The 20195-nt window shown below is 48.7% G+C and overlaps 1 protein-coding gene across 2 annotated transcripts in view; it reads left to right on the top strand.

Moving 5' to 3' along the window:
• The window catches only part of KIAA1614, a 32752-nt gene extending 12673 nt beyond the window's left edge, over nucleotides 1-20079 (top strand). For both annotated transcript variants that reach the window (XM_081012049.1, XM_081012048.1), the window contains exons 5-10: nucleotides 1834-3506; nucleotides 5112-5292; nucleotides 10881-11142; nucleotides 12553-12680; nucleotides 13877-14061; nucleotides 18035-20079. In XM_081012049.1, the coding sequence (XP_080868175.1) occupies nucleotides 1834-3506; nucleotides 5112-5292; nucleotides 10881-11142; nucleotides 12553-12680; nucleotides 13877-14061; nucleotides 18035-18228 (2623 nt within the window). In that variant the 3' untranslated portion in view covers nucleotides 18229-20079. The remainder of the gene's footprint in view (nucleotides 1-1833; nucleotides 3507-5111; nucleotides 5293-10880; nucleotides 11143-12552; nucleotides 12681-13876; nucleotides 14062-18034) is intronic.
• Nucleotides 20080-20195: the final 116 nt, after the last annotated feature.

Here is a 20195-nt window from a genome sequence, read left to right as displayed (position 1 = left end):
AGTCGTTTAGTCATGTCGGACTCTTCATGACCCCATGGACCAAAGCACACCAGGCACTCCTGCCTTCCACTGCCTCCCGCAGTTTGGTCAAACTCATGCTGGTAGCTTCGAGAACACTCTCCAACCATCTCATCCTCTGTCGTCCCCTTCTCCTTGTGCCCTCCATCTTTCCCAACATCAGGGTCTTTTCCAGGGAGTCTTCTCTTCTCATGAGGTGGCCAAAGTATTGGAGCCTCAGCTTCACGATCTGATTGATATGACTTAGGCATCCATAATTACCAAAACAGGGACTAGCTGGTTCCTGTACAGAAATGTAGTCATGAATATAAACGTAAGAACATATTATATGACTTGACCGAACTTTTTAGAATAAGATTTAGGGGGAAAACGATGAGCACCGTTGTGACAGCTAAAAGGTCTTTCAGCATAGGAGGGGAAACATAACTTGACATGGGTGTTTACAAAATGTGTGGCAAGCTGCTGGATCTCATGGGAAACTGAATTCCTGGCCACTGTGCTGTGAAACCGTTGTTTAATGCTAAACAGACCAGTGTGCTGATCTTTTGTTGTGCAACAGATGAGGGTATCGCTCACTCTCACATGGCCAGCACACCAAAGATTATTGTAAGCGCTAGTGGAACACATTCTCCATCCCCTCTGCCAAGCACACTGGCAGCTTATGCAGAGTTATTGAATCTGAAGGATTATGTTGATTTTATTTCATGACAACAAGAGAGGCGCCAGCTATAAGATCTTTGCATCGAGGCACACTTGTGGTGTTTGCTGAACAATATCATACATCATCTCTAGAGTAAAATGAAAACATAACCTCCACCAGCAAACTTTCCCCTGTCTCTTGCATTGTTGCTCTATATTCTACCCTTCCTCCTATGCTCTGCAGGAAAAGCACTTTTAATATAAATAGCACAGGTGCTCCAGATCCCATAGAAAATGATCACATGGATCTAAGAAGCGTACGTGACTGCCGGCTGGGTGTCTTGGCCTTACTGAAATCTGACTTGGAGATGTAGCCACTCCAAAGACCAAGGCTTGCATGTAAGGAGAGCACTTGAAGTTTTTCCTATAGCTGTAGGGAGCTAGAATAAATCAAGGAGTCAGTGGGGGCCTGACATCAGCAAGTCCTCTTTAAGAGCGCCATCTGGTTACTCGTGCAGTTGCTGTGTGTTGAGCATGAGTAGTATCATTGCTGAGTTATCCAGTCCCGAGCCACCCTTGATTTTAAAAGAGTAAATCCATCTCGCCGATTTGCCGACACATGCTTTTTTTGAGACTCTGAATCAGTTGGCTTTGCACAAGCCTGTTGGTCAATCTTAACCGGTTGCTTGGATCTTCCCCTCATTCAGCACACATCCATAACCTCTGAGTGGCCCTTCCTGCTAGAATGAGAATTCAGCCGCAGAGAGTATTGGCACAGCATTGGGATCCTGGTGAAGGAGATGCCAGGTTCCATGTCCGTGTGATTCTCACAAGGCAGTCAGGATACATTTATCTTGCTGAATGGATCTTGGAAGAAAGGAGATAAGTTTAGGCCATTGTTTCTCAAACTTGTGTCCCCAGCTGTTGTTGGACTACAACTCCCATAATTCCTGACCACTGGTCCTGCTAACTAGGGATGATGGGAGTTGTAGTCCAACAGTTTGAGAAACACTGCATGCAAGTAGAGAAGTTACAAGTACCACCTTGGTAAGCGTCCTGGGTGCTCATTAAGCCAAGTGGTGCCTTCTGCCCAGCATTTGGAGGCAGCTCAGTCGGAGGTAAGGATGATCAGTGTGAGCAGGCCCACAGTCTTACTCTGTCTGTTGTGTGCCTCAGGGATGGCTGCGGGATCTCTGCTGCAGACGCAAAGAACTTTGCTCTGAAGGATGGAGAGCCCCACGCCGGCGGCAACCTGAGCGACTCGTCCAGCGGGGAATCCAGCAGCGAGCAGCAAAGGAAGCGAGGGCCGTCCCCGTCCCGAGTGCGTTTTGAAGATGAGTCTGCGCGGGATGCCGAGGTCCGCTACTTGGAGCGCCTGCAGCTGCGTCAGAAGCGGGTGTTGGATTCCGTCCTCCTGTCTCTGGGCCGTGGCCCGCTGGTCTCCAAACCGGACCTTTCGGATTACATCAACGGTGAGCTTCACCACAAAGAGAGCGGCGGCGGCAGCAGCAAACCAGGCTGGGAACAGCAAGGCAGCAGGGGGCGCTCCGAGAAGAGGAAGCCTCTGGTGGTCAACGAGGAAGGCAAGTGCAGCGCTTGCGGGTCTTACGTCAGGAATTTGGCTGCCAGTCAGAACCCAGATACCGGAGCAAAGCAGACTGTAAAGAGCATGCATCAGTCTTGCAACATCCCCCGAGAGGGCAAGGAGCTAGTTCGGGCCAATGAAAGCAAAGAGCTCAATGCTGCCCAGGAGGACTCGCGAACCAGGGCTTTGGGTCCCAAAGGAACTCCTCTGTGGATCCTTCCTTCCCGCCAGCGTGTTTACACAGAGCGCATCAAGGAGACGTACATAGGGGAAGTGACTTGCATAGATGAGGTGGATTCTGCTCTGGACAGCACCACAGATACATCGGACAGCTACAGGACGGACAGCGAGGAGGCTGGTGCCAGCAGCCAACGGTCAGTGGTCAAAAGCTCCCGGCACGGTGGGCCTGGTCTGGATCCCAGGCCATTTTCCCCTTCAGAGGGGGAAGCCAAGAACAGGAAGGCCAACGGGGAGAGGCCCAGAGCAGATGGCAGCTGCCGTGCTAGTGGAGGGGAAATTGAATCGAGCGCTAATCAAGCCAACGACTGTTCCTTGAAGGGGGCCTCTGAAGTCAGAGATCAGGTGACGAAAATGGCAGCCGGTAAGGCAGAAGCCTTTCCCAGAAGCAACCAGCCAGTAGATCTGTATCAACTGGTGAAGAAAGGCAGGATGCAGGAACATCCAAAGCTGTCCAAGGCCACATTAAAGCAAGCCGCACCCACCTCCCACCCTCAGCAGTTGCCTTCCCATCTGGTCCCTGATGGTGCCGCAGACTCCGTCAACAAGAAGCCGGTGGAAACTTCCAACCGAACTCGTAGGCCAACGAACAATTTAAGTCAAGCCAAGCAAGAGCAGGGCCCTTCCCAGCAGCTAACTGAAGAGATGAGTGCCGGCTACAACTTTGCTTACCGAATTCCTGCCCCACCCACCACTGGAAAAGCCCATCCTTCCCCTATGCCTTACAGGAGGGCTGCTCTGAGCGGCAGCCACAAGCTCACTAGCCAGGATCCTGGGCGGGTGGACCAAGCCAATGAACTATCAATTTACTCGGCCTCCCCTAATAGCTTCCAGAATGTGTGTGTGTCTGGACAGGAGGAGGAGAGTGGCCAGCAGAGTCCAAAGATGCTCTCCAAGAACCTGGCCTTGTCCACCAACAACTGCAACAACACACATGCCAAGCACGAGCCAAAAACCTTAGTGACTGCTACAGTGAAGAGCAGAGAGGAACAGCCCCAGGAGAGACAGAAGCTGGGGAAAAATCAAGGTAAGAGGTAATGTTGCCCATTGGACAACTGTAGAGGGGGCATCATGGTAGGCCGTCCAGCAAGGCAGTTCAGAATTTGTACTCTAGATAATTTGTGCAAGTCAGATTGATTTATTCAGAGTTATTGAACTTGCATGGATTTGCTTATTTTGCATGCCTGACCCTAACTGTGAATACAGTATTTAAGTTTTTCTGCAAATTTTGATTAAGGGTACCTTTAGGGTGGGTGAAAAGGAACCAAGAGCTAAGCAAAGGGGGGGGGGAGCATCCTCCATGAACTTCCTTTTAAAGCAACCTAAATTTTGGTGGTCATCACAGGATCTTGCAGCAGCAAATTTCGAGGTTTAATAAGGTGGCATGCGAATAAGAAAAAAACCGTGGTGCCTTTGTGGGTATTTCCTCTTGCTTTCCAAATCTGCTGTTGCAACCAGGACTAGAAAGCCTATTTTCAGGGGCAGGGAATGTGGAGACGCCCAAGATGCTGTCCCAAACTGGGCACCTGTGAATTGCAGAAGATCACCTGTTTTAGCGGACGAGGAATGCAGATGAATTACCTGTTTCAGCATTAAAACATAGTTCCAGTTACCAAGCAGTTACAAAACACCTGAATAGTAGTTATGATTTCTTTTATATGAAAAAGAGCCAATAAACACCTTGGTTTCCAGGTGTCAGTTGGAAATTTAAGTAGATCTTAGCGTGCCTGAAAAGTTAGGTTTTTCTCAAAAATTACCAGGCTTTAATTAAGTTTAGTCACATGTCATATAACAGAGACAGTTTCTGGAAAACCCCATTTTCCACTAGATACAAATTCCTCACATCTTGATTCAGAATGGGCATGCTTGTTCTTCCCTAGTTCTTTCAGAAAATTCTCCAAAAAAAGCTTTTAGCAGGCTCATTCTTTCCAAGTAATTCCCTGCAGATGTTTTTTGCTCCTCCAGAGGAGCTAAATGAGCTCTATTCAGCAGTCACAACCAAATGGCGCACTGTAGTCGTGCTGTTGATGTAGCTTGTGTATCGTTTTTGTGGACGTCATAGTTGCCAAACTGCAGCGATGTGCCTGTTGCACATAACTTCTGCTTCTACTGGAGATGTGCTTTAGTCAGACCTTAGCATGAGGGTGATGGAAGGCACAAAGTTTGGTCGCTGAAAATGCAATCGTTCAGACTTCTCTTCATGATTCAGAACCTTACTTTCCCCCTGCTCCGTCTTTAACCCATTTCTGCAAAACCTGTTTATTTAACTTAAAAGGTTAAAAGCCATTACGTCCTCGCAAGCAATTGCATTTGGGGTGTAAGGAGTGAAGCAAAGAATTCGCAGGGTTCTCAGCACCCTCACCAAACTACAGTTCTCTAGCTTTGGGGTGGTGCATTGGGGAAGCGATGGCAGTCAGATAGTACAAAACCTAAGTGTGTAAGGGTAAGATGTACCCTTAGTTTTCCAAAGCCGGATTCCTACTCTAGCCTGGGCAGCATCTGATATGAGATGGGGTGGCGGGGAGAACCACGTTTCTTAATAAATAAGAATATGCCCAGGCACATTAGCTGATGGTGCAAGTCTGTTTTTTTAAAGCAGAGGCCATTGGAAGTGTCTGTGTTGTTGCAACAGGTCCACTGTCTTCCTCCGCCCCTGGTGTTCCCCCTATTGCTGCCAATGCCATCACTTCTGCTGCCATTAGTCTCTCGCCAACAAGGGAGGAGACCAACTTGACAACCTCAGCTCAGCCAATCCGTAGGGAAGCTCCAGCTGCTGAGGCTCCAAAGACAAAGCCATTGAGTGCAGCCCAGTGGTGAGTAAACATGCCCCACCGCACATTGCCATGAAGCGATGGGTTTGGGGGGCAGCCGTTAGATCAAGCCTTCCTTTTCTAAAGTCAGGACCCGCAAGGGGCGTCTGGCGGCTTGTACCTCCGTTCCGGAATTTCCCTTTTGTCCTGATGGAGAACTAGTCACAGCTCAGATCTGATAGCATAAGACCTTTCTTCAAACCGGTGATGTGGCCAAACGGTGTTTCATCAGTGCATTGGGAGGGTTTTTCTTACTTTCCTTTAAGTTGCAAGAAAGGAGATTCCAGTTCAGCCTCAGGAAGAACATTCTGATGGCAAGAACTGTTTGACAGTGTGATGGTCTCCCTCGGGATGTGGTGGACGCTCCTTCCTTGGAGGTTTTTAAGCAGAGGTTGGATGGCCACCTGCCATGGATGATTTAGTCGAGATTCCTGCATCACAGGGGGCTGGACCAGACGACACTCAAAGTCCCTTAAAAAAAAAGGTAAAGGACCCATGACAGTTAAGTCCAGTCGTGAATGACTCTGGGGTTGCAGCGCTCATCTTGCTTTACTGGCCGAGGGAGCTGGCATTTGTCCACAGACAGTTTTTCCGGGTCACGTGGCCCGCATGACTAAGCCACTTCTGGCAAAACCAGAGCAGTGCATGGAAACACCATTTACCTTCCCGCCGGAGTGGTACCTATTTGTCTACTTGCGCTGGAGTGCTTTCGAACTGCTAGGTTGGCAGGAGCTGGGACCAAGCAATAGGAGCTCACCCCGTCGTGGGGATTCGAACTACCGACCTCCTGATCTGCAAGCCCTAGGCTCAGTGGTTTAGACCACAGCGCCACCAACGTGAGAGGGTCCCTTAAAGGTAAAGGTAAAGGGACCCCTGACCAGTAGATCCAGTCATGACCGACTCTGGGGTTGCGGCGCTCATCTCGCTTTATTGGCCGAGGGAGCCGGCGTACAGCTTCCGAGTCATGTGGCCAGCATGACTAAGCCGCTTCTGGCGAACCAGAGCAGCGCACGGAAACGCTGTTTACCTTCCCACCAGAGTGGTACCTATTTATCTACTTGCACTTTGACGTGCTTTCGAACTGCTAGGTTGGCAGGAGCTGGGACCGAGCAACGGGAGCTCACCCCATCGCGGGGATTCGAACCGCTGACCTTCTGATCAGCAAGCCCTAGGCTCTGTGGTTTAACCCACAGCGCCACCCGGTTCTTTGAATAAAATGCCAGCTCTTCCTCTCCTTCGGTGCTGCAACCTTTCCTTCATCCAGATGCAGCCAGGTCTGCAGGTGCCCTCTGCTCTCTCAGCCTGGGCTGTTCCCTCTCGCTGCCAGGTAGCACAGCCCTGTGGCGCTGCCAGCTGGCTCTAGACCTTGCCACTCTCCCTGCTGCTTTTGCCCTCTCACTCCCCACCCCCACCCCTCAAATCCGCCTTGGCCTGCTTCTCCCTCCCTGCCAAAATCTCCAGACAGCTGTTGCTATGGTTACCTTTCTGAATCAACGGAAATTTAAGGCTTTTCCATCTTACCCAGGGATTATATCGGAAATGCTGTAATGGCGCACAGTATTGTTTTCTCCAGTAGAAAGTTTTTAGAGAAGTCCAGTTTCATACTAGCCAAATTTAGCAGAGTAAACTGTTGCGCACAATTCAGTTAACGTTGTTATCTAGTTATTTGACATGGTGAGTAAAGTAATTGGATCATATGCAAACTTCGTATAGCGTTTGCTAGAAGCATGGTGGTTGTTAAGTGACTGCCATGGGTGCTTTCCTTCCCCTCGATTTAAAACGTCATTGCATTGTGGAATCGCAGAGTTGGAAGGGACCACGAGAGTCATCTAGTCTAACCCCCTGCAATGCAGGAATCTTTTGCCCAACATGGGACTTGAACACACAACCCTGAGGTTCTCCAGAAAAGGGGAGGTTATGTCTGATAAGTGAGGGGTGGGCATCCCTACACATGCCCACTCCCACACAAACATTCACACACTGCCACCTGTCCTAATGATAGCTTATTTTTGCTAGTCTGTGGGCTACAGCAGCCAGATCTCAAAATTCTGTATGCATTCTTGAAAGCCCCGGGTTTGGGCGCACCCTGATAAGAAAACAGAATCATTGGCAGGATAAAGCAGCTCATTTTTCAGCCGCAGGCAAAGTCAATGGGGTACAGGAGAGGTAGAGGAATTCTGAAGCAGGAATGGGGAGAAGTAGGAGGAGCACATAGAACATGGATTGGTAGGTTATGGTGTCTCTCTGTCCTGGATCTTGTGGACCTCCCTCAGGGTCTGTAGTAGGATGCATCCCTTCCGCTCCCTCCCCTCCCCAGTTTCTGTGGCTCTTGGGCTTGGCAATCAGAAGGTTGGATGTTCAAATCCCTGTGACGGAGTGAGCTCCTCTTGCTCTGTCCCAGCTCCTGCCAACTAGCAGTTCGAAAGCACGCCAGTGCAAGTAGATAAATAGGTACCACTGCGGTGGGAAGGTGAACGGCGTTTCCGTGTACTCTGGTTTCCATCATGTTGTTCCATTGCAGCAGAAGCGGTTTAGACCTGCTGGCCACATGACCTAAAAAGCTGTCTGTGGACAAATGCCAGTTACCTTGGCCTAAAAGCGAGATGAGCGCCACAACCCCATAGTTGCCTTTGACTGGACTTAACCGTTCAGGGGTCCTTTGTCTTTGCCTTACCTGTGGCTGCATATCCATGTAAACTTTTTCACGAAGCTTAAATATGCGTTGTTGCAATTTATGCCATCCTACTCTTGCCTCTTGTTTCCTTTCTCCTTTTCTCTCTTCCGTCTCTACTGTCAAAATGACCACAAGCTTCTTGGGGTTCTCTCGTCCTTGCTTACCTAACCATATAAAGTTTCTTCCATACTGATTCGGCTATAGAGATAATAGAGTCCTGTGGCCACAATAAATAAAAAAATCCTTTCATCATCATCATCATTTTTAATTTGTATACCGTCTTTCTATTTTACAATACTCAAGGTGGTTTACAAGCTGAAGAAACAAAAATGTACATCTTATAACAATCTATTGCAATACAAAAATGTGATAATAAAACATAACTTTAAAATAGGCAACCTCCATAAAAAAAGTAACGTTCAACAATCATTAGAATAGTATTAAATAATAACAACAACATATAAAAGTTAAACAGAAATCCACTCAACAGTTACAATAAATAATTTCTAAACTATAATCAATAAAACAATGGCAAGCCACAGTACATAAAATAATACAAATTGAGAAGCAGAGACTAGAGGGTGGGCCAAGGCAGGTGGAAGGTGGTCTTGCCTGATGAAGTCTCTCCCCTCACAGTTCTTCCTCCAGGACCAGCTCCCTTATGAGGAGTCACAAGGGAAGGCTTGATACGGTTATCCGGACAAATGAGATTTTCTGGTTAGCATTCAAACACAGAAACATTTGCCTTCAAACCAGCTTGCTTGCTTCTAGGCGCTGAGGAGTTTCCTCAGAAGTGAATCTACACATGAGGGGACCTAGGGGGTCTTTGTAAGTTGGCCCCCACCGAGGGCGCAGGCCCAGGGGAGCACAGAAATCACATCTCTCCACTCTGGCTCCGAGTGGCTAGGAGGGAACCTAGCAGAGGCAGACAGGCAGGCAGAGGGACGACAGAGGAGGAGGAGTTGGGGCAGGCAGAGCAGAGCAGACCCCGACACAGAGGAAGTCGCTGGCGGAGCACAAAAGGCGATGAAAAGCAAACCTTTTGAGTTTCTGGTCCATAGTCCCTCCGGGCTTTGGAGGCTCTGATACAGTTCCTTGCCTTGGGTGCAAGGGAGCCTAGTTATGCCTCTGGTTCTACAGGAGGGGATCCCCCAAGTTCAAAATGCTTTTATTCTCGCTTCTCATGTTGCTTTCATAAAGGCGCCCATAACCACGTTTCACAAGGCACACTTCCTCATGCTTAGAAATGGAATGTGTGTGGCTGGTGTGGACGAGACGAGACACACATACAGTTCAAAGGGAATGCCGCTCCAAGTTTCTGAAGTTCAATTTCGTTTTAAACTTGTTAACTCATTAAGTGCATCATGCGGGCCTAACCGTTTGGCCAGAATAACACGCAGAATGAGGAGCAAGCCAGGTGCAACGTTTTGCATAAGCAATTAATATGCATTTACTTAAAAGAAAACAGAGGCTGCTGGGAAGCAAGCAAAATTTGGACCACTGTAAGTTTGAAAGGTTTTTAAAAACCCTTTTCTCCCCGTCTCCCCTCCCCCTCTGCCCCCCCTGCTGTTAGCCGTGGAAGAAAGATACCATTGGGACAGGTGAGGCAGCATCTGCCAGGAGGTGGCTGTATCTGACAGGGCCCGTCTTCTCAGAGGAAGACAGTATTGCCTGGTGAATTGAGGATTGTGGGTGTTTGCCTGCTGCTAAGGCTTTGTTACGAAGGCCCCTTGCATTTGAAGAAGGTCTCTGTAAAAGCTGTGATTTCCTGTGGGTCTTTGTTGCGCAGATTGAGAAAAACGGGTCTAGTAGACTCATGAGAGCCAATGTGCCCATTCATTATTACTATTACTATTTTAAAAGTATGGGACTCCATTCCGCCAGTCTTCAGCCACTTCAGGCTTTGTGTGCATATTGGCATTTTGAATGCTGAAAGAAAAACTGCTGTATCTGGGCATGATAATTTGGCTTAACTTTCTGCCTGGTGAACTTAGGGGGTTTGTTGTTGTTGTTTTATGCTTTTAAAATTGGAGAGCTCCTAAACCAGGGGACACAATTTAAGGTTAGTGAGGAAGAGTGGGGAGAATACAAGGGCAACCAGTGTTCAAAGACCTATATTTGGACGTGGACATGTGGTTGGAAGAGCACGTGGCTATGCACTGAGCATACATTTAAAACACATGTGTCCCTCTCCCCCAAGGAATCCTGGAAACTAGTTTTACTCCCCCCCCCCCAGCTATCATTCCCAGCACCCTTAGCAAACTACAGTTCTCTGGATTCTTTGGGGAGAGTGAGTGTGCTTTAAATGTGCTTAGGGCGTGCACAGCCTATCTTTAAGAGCACGTGTTCCAATTCTCTTCTTTCATAAGGTCAGTCTCCCACACTTTTTACCCAAAAGGATTTATGCCTTTGGCTTCACACCTAATACCTTTTGTCCCAGTCAGTGTGCAGATTGGTTGGCCACAGATATAGGTGCTGTCATCATTGCGTGAGAAATAAGAGATGGGATGGGAGATAGACTGCATCCCTTGCCCTCCTTCCGTGATGGTTCTTGATTCAGGCATGAAGACCCTTGCCTGCAGCCTCAAATTGCATGCAGGAAAATACTAATTTCATGAAGCTGAGCATTAAAGGGGGAAAGTCTGTGGTCAGAGAGTGGCATCATTCCGTTCCTTGGCACCTCTGCAGCAAAAGCCCCGAAAGCCCTTCAGTTTTAGAATGGAACTGCCGGAGGGAACTGCACTCTAGGCCTTTTGGTGGCCTTTGCTGTTTTTGTTTGTTCGAAGCCTTTGAATGCCTTTTAAAACCTTCCCTCGTGTTTTATTACTGTCGTTTGGTTATTGTGATCTCCGGCAAACGGAGCTGGGAGTTATCCCTGACTCTTAAACTGGCCTGGCGGACTTCTTTTGCCTTCCAGCAAACCGCTGGAGATCTACCCGGAGCCAAAGAAGAAACTGTTTGCCAAGAAAGGTGGCTCCTCTTCCTCCTCTGGACTGAAGAAGTTCTTCTCCGCTCTGAGTCAGAGCACCAAGCAGAGGCTGGGCAGGTTCCGCTGCTACAGCATGGAGCAGATTTGTGCCCCGGAGCCGGGAGCTGCAGCGCCCACTGAGGAGCCAGGCCCAGGCGCCACCAGCACACCCAAAATGAAGAAAGCGCCTTCCCTGCAGTCCTTGCAGCTGGTGAGTCCAAAGGGTGCATCTCATGATCAGAGGTCGGATACTTTTTTGGGTGGGGGGTGTGTGTGTTGGATCTTTGCCCGGTCCCATCCCTGCAGGCCAACTTTGAAAGGTTGGCGGGGCGAACCACCTGCACAGCCAAACGGCTTCAGCTCTCCCACCTATCAGCTGAGGGCCTGGAGATCTGAAGTTCACTTTGTACAGACATTGGCTGCACAACTGAGTTCTTCCCTGTGGGAACTGCCATGTGCAGCTGATGCAGCAGGCTTTGGTTCTCCTGCCAAAGTCTGCTTTCCCTTACCAGTGCACAGTCAGGAGCCTTAAGGCTCCCCGTTGTGCATCGGCAGGCTGTGTCTCTACCTGTGTGACCTCAGACGTGGAGAAGTGGAGGAAGGCCTTGAAGGCCAAATTTGGCCTTCAGGTCAGAGGTTTCTCCACCCTTGTACTAGGTGGCTTAGATCTGGGACTTCCAAGAGACAGGAAAAACTCAGCCTACTTTATGTAGGGCAGCGACTATCAAATTGTGTTCAGGGGTGACATGGTGGGGAACCTCTCCTCAAAAGACAGTTTGCCCCTCTCCACTGATTCCCTCCTCCCCCATCTTGCAGAAATTCTAGAGTCTCCAAGGCAGTTGGACAACTCCTCGTACGCGTCCTCCTGCCACCAAGCTGGTGCCAAACGTCTTGCTCTGCTTTCCTTTGGACCACAGCAGGAAGGCTGAGAGGGGAGACTTGTTGTCTGGTCAGCCCAGGACCTCCACAAACACTGCCCAGGCTTGCACCTTGCGGAGGTCCCTTCAGTCCTGCTAATGCAGTAGTTTGACTTCACCCCCAGAGGCACACTCCATTGTCTCTCAAGGCGGACTCATGCCCACAACAACAACTTTTCAGGCCTGGGAAGCATCTTTTAGCCTAAACGTGTGTTTAAGGTTTTTTAAACGTATATTTGTGCGGTCATTGCGCTGCTGGCAAGGCCACCCTTAAGTCAGGCTGCGGCCCAGGAGTGGGGTTGCAACCCACCAGCTAAAGACCAGTGTTTGTAGTTATTCTCTCAGTTCCCCAGTACAATGGCGAAGCCCTATAGTTCTGGCCAGAATTCCACGTTGCACTGCCATACATGCCCTACCATAGAAGCAGCCAATTTGGTGCCCTCAGTATGCCCTTAGGCTGCAGCTTCTTTGTAAATTCCAGTGCAAACTGCTCCATGCCTCCCGGACTACTGTGCAGATTAAAAAGGAGTTATAGCCACTGCCTTTCATACTGTCCAAACATTCAGTCAGATCCAACATATTTGGGATTGGAAATGACAATTGTTAGGCTTTCTTTGCCCGGTGTCTGCTTTTTTTAAAAGCAGAATCCCGGGGTTAGTTTTCTCAGCCCTTGCTCTGGCTCAGCTCTTTCATTCTCCCGCTAGGTGTCGCCATTCCGCCAACCAAGAAAAGCCTCTTCTGTTCAAAATCTTCATTCCTTACTGGGCAAGGCTGACCGGTCCAGTCTCTATGTACTGGGGGAACCAAAGGAGGAGGAAGCTGCTCTAAACAGGTAACGCTGAAAATCCTAAATCTCCCATTTTTGTCATTTCTTCTGAAACACTGTGAAAGCAGCAGATTATGCTATGCCTGGTTATTGCAACATCTGGGATGCCGTGTTTGACCTTACAACTCACTCACACTAGGCTGTAAGCGACACATTACATATGCAATAGTATCATTCAGAATGGGAGCCAGCGGGTGGCCTTTTCAGCAATAAACATGGAAGAACAGACCCAATCCTGCCCCTGATCATTGATTATATATGTTCTGAAGGAAATTGGGCATCTTAAAATCTACCTGCCCTGTGGGTGAACCAGCCTATTTCTGCTCCATGTCACTTTTGCACATGTTCTTTTTCATCCACATTAAAGGTAAAGAGACCCCTGACCATTAGGGCCAGTCGTGGCTGACTCTGGGGTTGCGGCGCTCATCTCGCTTTATTGGCCGAGGGAGCTGGCGTACAGCTTCCGGGTCATGTGGCCAGCATGACTAAACCGCTTCTGGCAAACCAGAGCAATGCACGGAAACGCTGTTTACCTTCCCGCTGGAGCAGTACCTATTTATCTACTTGCACTTTGATGTGCTTTCAAACTGCTAGGTTAGCAGGAGCAGGGACCGAGCAATGGGAGCTCACCCCATTGCGGGGATTCGAACCGCCGACCTTCTGATCAGCAAGTCCTAGGCTCTGTGGTTTAACCCACCCGCGTCCTTCATCACGTCCCTTCATCCACATTACTCTGCTGCTAATTTTTATTTTTAACAAAATTCACATTGGCTTGGTTTCAGTATAACTGGCTGGATGTTACGTGCTTGAGCATTGGGTTTGTTTGTCGCCACCCTCTCCTTCCTTCCTTCCTTCCTTCCTTCCTTCTCCCGTGTTACTGCTAGGAAGCGATCCGAAGTTTCGTTTCCATTGTCAAACCTTAAAACTGTAGCTAATTTTAACTATGGTTTACAGAAACAAGCCAGCTTCGTAGGCTGCGGAATGAAGTTGCTTCATTTCCCTGTCACATAATTAGGACTAACCGTGGTTTGCCTAGTCGGCAGGTTAAAACTACATATAATTTAACAGAAGCAATAGCCACACTGGAGGAAGAGAGGGAAAGTTTGTGCACACAATGCTAAGCCCGCATTTAAAGTTGTGTCCGAGTTGGGCCATTTAAATATGCATTTCCTGCTTGCACCAGTATTCCTTCCTCTTCCCAGGAACGCAGGTGCTCCACATCGCCGTTCCCTCAGCGTGGAGGACATTGGCTCCCCCAACTTGGCGAGAACCGTCGGGCGAGTGGTGGAAGTTTTCCCAGACGGAACAAGCCAGCTGGAATTGCAGCACCGCCCAGAGGGCAACTTCGGATTTCGTGTCTCATCAGGAAATGGCCGTCCTGACACAGGTATATGTTCAGCGTAGAGCAGAGGTGCAGAACGTCAGGTCCTCTGTGCTTCTGTTCCTGGCATCTGAGCTTTTCCCAGGCCCCACCTTGCCCTGGCCCTCCCCCTCCCCAGGTGTTTTTGTCTGGCTGGAGTGTGTCCTTGAACTCTGATGTCAGGCACAGAATGTCCAGAGTGAGGAATTAGCTCTTTGTTGTCAACAGCAGACTTATAAGTTAGGGAAAGGCATGTCCATCAGCCCTTCGTCTCTCAGCTACTTCTAGGTGTGCACCTGTTTCTGCTGGGAAGCAAAGACAGTTGAAATACTCCCCAAACATAAAGGCTTCATCCCTGGTCTCCCATAACTCCCAGTGCATGCACTGTTTTGGGGTGCCCTGATGCGCAAGAGTGCAGCGCAAGCAGAAAAGCAGATTGTGGAACACTCCCTTGTTATGTGAGAGTCCGACTCAGCCATTTTTTTTAGGCTAAGCCTGTCACAAAGTGGGTCAGATGGGAATAATTGAACACAGATGTTTCCACGTTCTTTTCGCAGGCAGGCTCCTGAGAATGTTGCAATATTTGTGGACTAAGATGACAAATGTTTTTCCTGGCCTTAAGCACTCTGGCTCCAGGAATTAAGTGTTTTCATTGCACTGCCCTGGACTTCTCAGATACCGTCCCCACGCTAAGAGGTTTCAGATATTATGTGGGGTACAGCTGGTCCTGATCAGTGTCAGTTCCTGGCTCCCACTTCTCCAGAAGCTCTTGTGTCATTAAAGAGGTAAAACCTTTCTACAATATATTTGGAGAAGATTCTCCCCAGCCCTCATCCCGTTCCTCCTATCCAAAACTTTTTCTCTTGTGCACGCCTTTGGAATTTGCTTCCTCTGCCCAGCTATGAAATATATATTAAGCATAAACCAAAGCTGGAGAGGACTTGCTTGGTCATAGAATCCGGACTGTGTCACCCGTCCATCTTTATTCAGCACATTGCATGCATTTTAGAGAGGCGTCCTTGTGGGGAGGGTGCTGCAGAGTCCAGCCCCCTCCCTGAATTTTCTCAGAGAAACTTGGAGATAGAGGGAGAAATGCTGGCCTCCCTATGCCCCCATCACCACCACCAAACATGGTGTGCCTGTTCACACTCTCGGTTTCTGTATATGGACTTGTTGCGGGGATGAACTTAGAATGCATAATCTAAGAGATGCAAAAGGCACCTGCAATTCCAGAAGGGAAGGGAGTGTTTGTAAGAGCAGAACCAGCATGCTGGCTACACTTCACTTTGGTTTTGTACCTCGTTAGGAGGGAAATATGAGGAATCTCCAACCACGTTTTCCCCCTAGTAAATGCTAATGTTGGCCTTTTGCAGGGGAGAGTCCTCTGCCTGCTGGTGCTGCTCTTACAAACACTCCCTTCCCTTCTGGAATTGCAGGTACCTTTTCCATCTCTTAGTGCATCTGAATAGTCCAAAAAGGGGTAATTCTGAGTTTCTTCCATTGCTTTTACTGTGCTTTTATCAGCAGCCTTTCTGGGCAGGGAGAGGTTCCTTCTGCTGATGCATGCAGGACAACTTGCAGGATTTTGTGGGACAACCACAAAGCCTACTAGCTGATAGGGGCATAATCCAGGCACTCCTGCTATGGCCCATGGCCTAGTTGCAGTCTTTGAAGTACGGCTACTCAGGGCTTTATTCCACAAAAATACCTGGAGATACTGGGGGTTGGTCCAGGGACCTTATGTATGCGAAGCAGATAACCTACTGCTGAAGTACACAGTCCTTCCATCTAAGATTTCCTGCTACTAATCGTGTTGCTCCCATAACTGTGGCCTCTTATTTTCTTTAATATCGAATTTATATAAGTGCATTGTAGACACACCCTAGCAAGCCCCATAACAGTCAGAAATCATTTTGGTCTCTTGGCAAGCATGGGGCTGGAGCAGTTGCTGAGCTTGCCTGGCTTCTGATGGCGCTCTTTTCAGGAGCATTGCTTGTGAAGCTGTTCCCCGGTTGAAAGAGCGTTTCGCAAGCCTCTGAGATTGGAGGCTGACACTACGTGCTGACACAAAACCTCAGTGCCCATGTATACTTCTCAAGTGTTTTGGAGTGCAATGGCAAAGGCAATGAGAGAGCACGATAGCTTGAAAGATAGTGAAAATAAAGCCTATGTTTCCAGACACTTGAGAATTTGGGCTGAGAACAGATTCTTTGTGAAGAAAGAACCGCAGAAATAAGAAACTCGGCACCATTCAAGCTGTCAGATTAAACATGCATCAATATGGGCCTCAGTTTAGTCTGACCCTCGCAGTTCAGCATTCTTATCAGTGTTGTAAGAATTCACTTCTACATTGCCTTGTTCGTTACCCAGGTGAGGGGCCACCTTTTAAAGAAATGACACAACCAAAGAAACTGTTTTCAAGTCCAGCATCCGGATTTAAGGACCCGGTGTTTATTATAGCTATTGCAATAGGGCAGAGTTCAACACACCATGCCAGTTTAGAAGGTCTGCCCCAAGGCACTTCAGACCTAAAGCTTATATAGTTGTTCAAACGCAGCAAACAAAGGGTCATAAAACATCTTCACATACATCAGGAAAGGTTACAGGTCATGAGATAGAAAACACATATGGTGTCTTCCTGCCCCCCCCCCCGCCACTTCCCCTGCTGTCACCTTGGGGGTGACCAGAAGTGCCTAGGCCTTTTGACCGTTTTAGGTCTCGGATGTCCCACGTTACCCTGGCAACCTAGCCTTCAGTGGGAGGGAAGAGCATCATAAAATCCTCTCCCACTCCTCTTCCTGGGTCTCAGATAGCTTCAAGGATGCTTAATGCATGTGAGTTTTAGCATAGATGGGATTTGAGATCTTTTTGCACTACATAAAAAGACTGCCTTAATGCATCAGCAGTCCTTTCCAAAAGCAGGAGGGGGAGGCAGAGGACATGTCAAGGCAGGAGTCTCACCACCAGCAACTTCCTTAGTTTAAGAATTACTGCTCAGGTTCCACGGTGTCTCATTCCCAATCCATCCTGAGCTGTCTGTGTGAAGAGAGACACGCGAGCAGACATAGCGGAGGCATTTCTGAAGGGCATGTAGACACATTCCTGATGAGAGATGCAAGGAGAGAGCTCAGCCGAGGAGCTACAACCCCTTGATGCCTGTACGCAGTCCAGTTGGCGCACGGTGCTTCAGTGGAAACTTGGAATTGGGGTTTCAGCACCTTGATCCACTGCTGTTGGCATCTCTTATGCGCCGTGATGTGCAGCCAGATGGACACTGGAGTTTAAGGAACCTCCAGATTGGCTGCCGCAAGGAGGATTTACTAAAACATTGTGTGCAGAGAATCATTCTTACAAGGGTAGCAGTTCATCTTGCATGTGCATCGATGAGCAGGTGTGCACATGTCTCGCCAGGCTTCAGGCAGTCAGAAGAGCAAGAGCAGAAGATCTGGCTATCAGCCCAAGTGAGCCTGAAACAGGTGTGTAGTCAAAGCCAGGCAGGAGTCAAAATCTAAGGGAGGGAGCAAAATCCTCAAGCTCAGGAGCAAGCTCAAAGGGCCTTATAGGACCTGGTGAGGCACGATTGCTCATTCGAGTTGGGTAGGCTGGTGCCGCAGTCTAGATGGTACTCTTGAAACCCAGAGCTCAGTCTGCCAGTCTTGCCTTGGGAACAGACCACCGATGGCACAGGAGGTAAGACGCAGGATCCAATTTGCTGGGGGTCTTGGGTTGAGAGATGGCACATGCCACATGAACAGAAGCAGCTGGCCACTGTGCCTCTTCACTGAGTAGTAACACCTTGCTTAGGAATGTGACATCAAGACTCTCCCATCCCCAAAATCTCTGGCTGGGGGGACCATTTCATATGCTAAAACCAGGATCCATTGAGACCAAGAAAAGGATGGATTCCGTTGCTTTGGAACTGAAACCAGGAGACTAGAGCTGCCTGCATGAATAGCGCTGGTTGCTTTTTAAAGCTATTTTCATTTTGTTTTCCCGGCAGGCATCTACGTCCAGGAGATGGCAGATGCCAGCACAGCTAAACTGTATGCTGGACTCCTTGGAGTTGGGGACGAAATCCTGGAGGTGAACGGTGCCAAGGTTGCTGGGCTGGGCCTGGCCCAGATCAATGAACTTCTCTTGTGGGCAGACACCCTCTCGGTTAGAGTGCTGAGGCAGAGGCCCGTCCGGCGGTAGCAAAGAAGTGTAACGCTTTCCCTGCACAGTGCAAAGGAGCCTCTTGTGCCTACTGGGCCTGCCTGAGACTTGGAGCAGAGCCCAGCTCAAACCTCTGTACTAATGCCTTTCTGACTTGAATGTTGGCTGTGACACCGCCAGCCCTCTGGATGATGATGCAATGCAAGCCAGTGCGCGCGCTGAATGTTTAATTTATGCAAAGATATGGGTCTCTCTCTTCCCTCCCCCAGCCGCCCCTCTGCAACCGAGGAACAAGAATTAGCAGGGAGTATTGGGGCCCTGAGCTGCTTTCCTGCATATGCGGGGTGAAGTGACGGGCGTTGCCTTCTCCTCCTTTCCAAATGCACCCATGTTTCCTCTATAAAGTTTGAAGGGTGCTGGGTTGTCTCAAATTGATACGCTAAGCTTAAAAGGCCCTAGGAGATATTTAAGGCACAATTTGACCTTGTTTATGAGTTTTGCTCCACCTCGTCGTATTGTGCATTTGTTCAGCGCTTTGAAGAAAAGCGCGGACAAAAATCCTAGGAACTGTAATTTACCCTTCACAGAACTACAATTCCCAACACTTAACAAGCTACAGGTATTCTTTGGCGAAAGTCATGTGCTTTAAATGTATAGCGTGCACACAGCCAGCCACACTGCCAACAAATATTCACCTCAGGAAGTTTCCAGGAGTTGAGAAGCCTGTGAATCTGTTTTGGATAGCTATGGAAACGGCATCCCTCTGTGAAATAGCATGTAGCCCTTATAGGAGGTTGTAGCTTGCCTTGGGCAGACTCCAAATCTCCCTCTGTGCTGTTAACAAGCATCTTACACCAGAAATGTAAATCGCATTGAGATCTGTGCATCAGTTGTCCTGTTGGGGAGCTCAGGGTCCCTGTTGAAGAATCTTCGCCCGCCCACCTGCCCTTGCAAACTGTAATTTCTAAGTTTCTTTACAGAAAGGATTGTAGAACTTGTTCTTTAAAGGGGCGTGACATCTTTACCAGAGAGCCCTCGGCACCCTTGCAAAACATCTGGGTTCTTTAGAGATTCACAGCAGGTTTGAAACCTCTTCATGTTGGTGGTGTACATGTCCCCAAACTGTGGCAGCAGCAAGAGCTGAGTCCTGCTATCGTCAGCAGCAGCCACACATTCACAGTCTGGGAAGCAAAAAGGGTGGATGGCCTTGGTTTTCTTCTTACAAGCAGGCCAGAATCAAGGATTTGAGGCCCCTGCAGATTCCAGTGGCCTGTATTGTTCTGTACTTGGGGGAATTCTTCCTCAGTAGTCACTAGGCAGCCCTATCCAACTCTAAAAAAGCTAACCTGGCCCTCATGTTCCTACCCCCTTCATTTTCAGCCTATGACAATGTCCTAGCTCTCATGGCATGGTAAACTTGTGTCTGAGCTGTACCATTTCAGTTTGAGGCTGGGGGCTCACTTGATTTAATGTTCCTCCATACAGAGGAAATCCCTGCATGTTAGAAAACTAGCGTGCTAAAAAAAAAACCTAGCATGCTAGTCTTCTACATGAAGGGAAATTTTTGTTCAGTTCTGTGATGACCCCCACTTTCATGTCTGAAATGGCACAGCCCAGAGTTGGGTGTACCCGAAGGAGGCGAAGGTCTGAATTTGCTGCCAGGGTGAAGAAGATGTGCCCTCTTGTTGTGTGTGTTGAAAACATTTTGCTTTCCTACTAGCCCCAAATACCAGCTTCACCCCTGAGCCTTGCAGCCAAGAGCTGATTGTGACAGGAGAGGATTCTCTTACGACTGTTGTGAGCACTCCCATGGGCTGCTCTCGGCAGTGCTGGAAAGCCTCTCTACCTTGTTTTACTGTATTTCTCTGATTAAATTATTTTTTGAGAGAACTTGGTGCTCCTGGTCTTCAGTCGCTGATGGAAGAGCAGTTTTGCAAATCGGCACAATCCTTTTTTATCCTCGCACCCCCTCTGTGGGGTAGGCTAGTCATAACGCTGCTTTGCAT

The sequence above is a fragment of the Podarcis pityusensis genome, assembly GCF_964106645.2.
Source record: "Podarcis pityusensis genome assembly, chromosome: 6".
Lineage (NCBI taxonomy): Eukaryota > Metazoa > Chordata > Lepidosauria > Squamata > Lacertidae > Podarcis > Podarcis pityusensis.
Note: the sequence above shows the minus strand (reverse complement) of the source record. Positions and strands in the feature narration are given on the sequence as shown.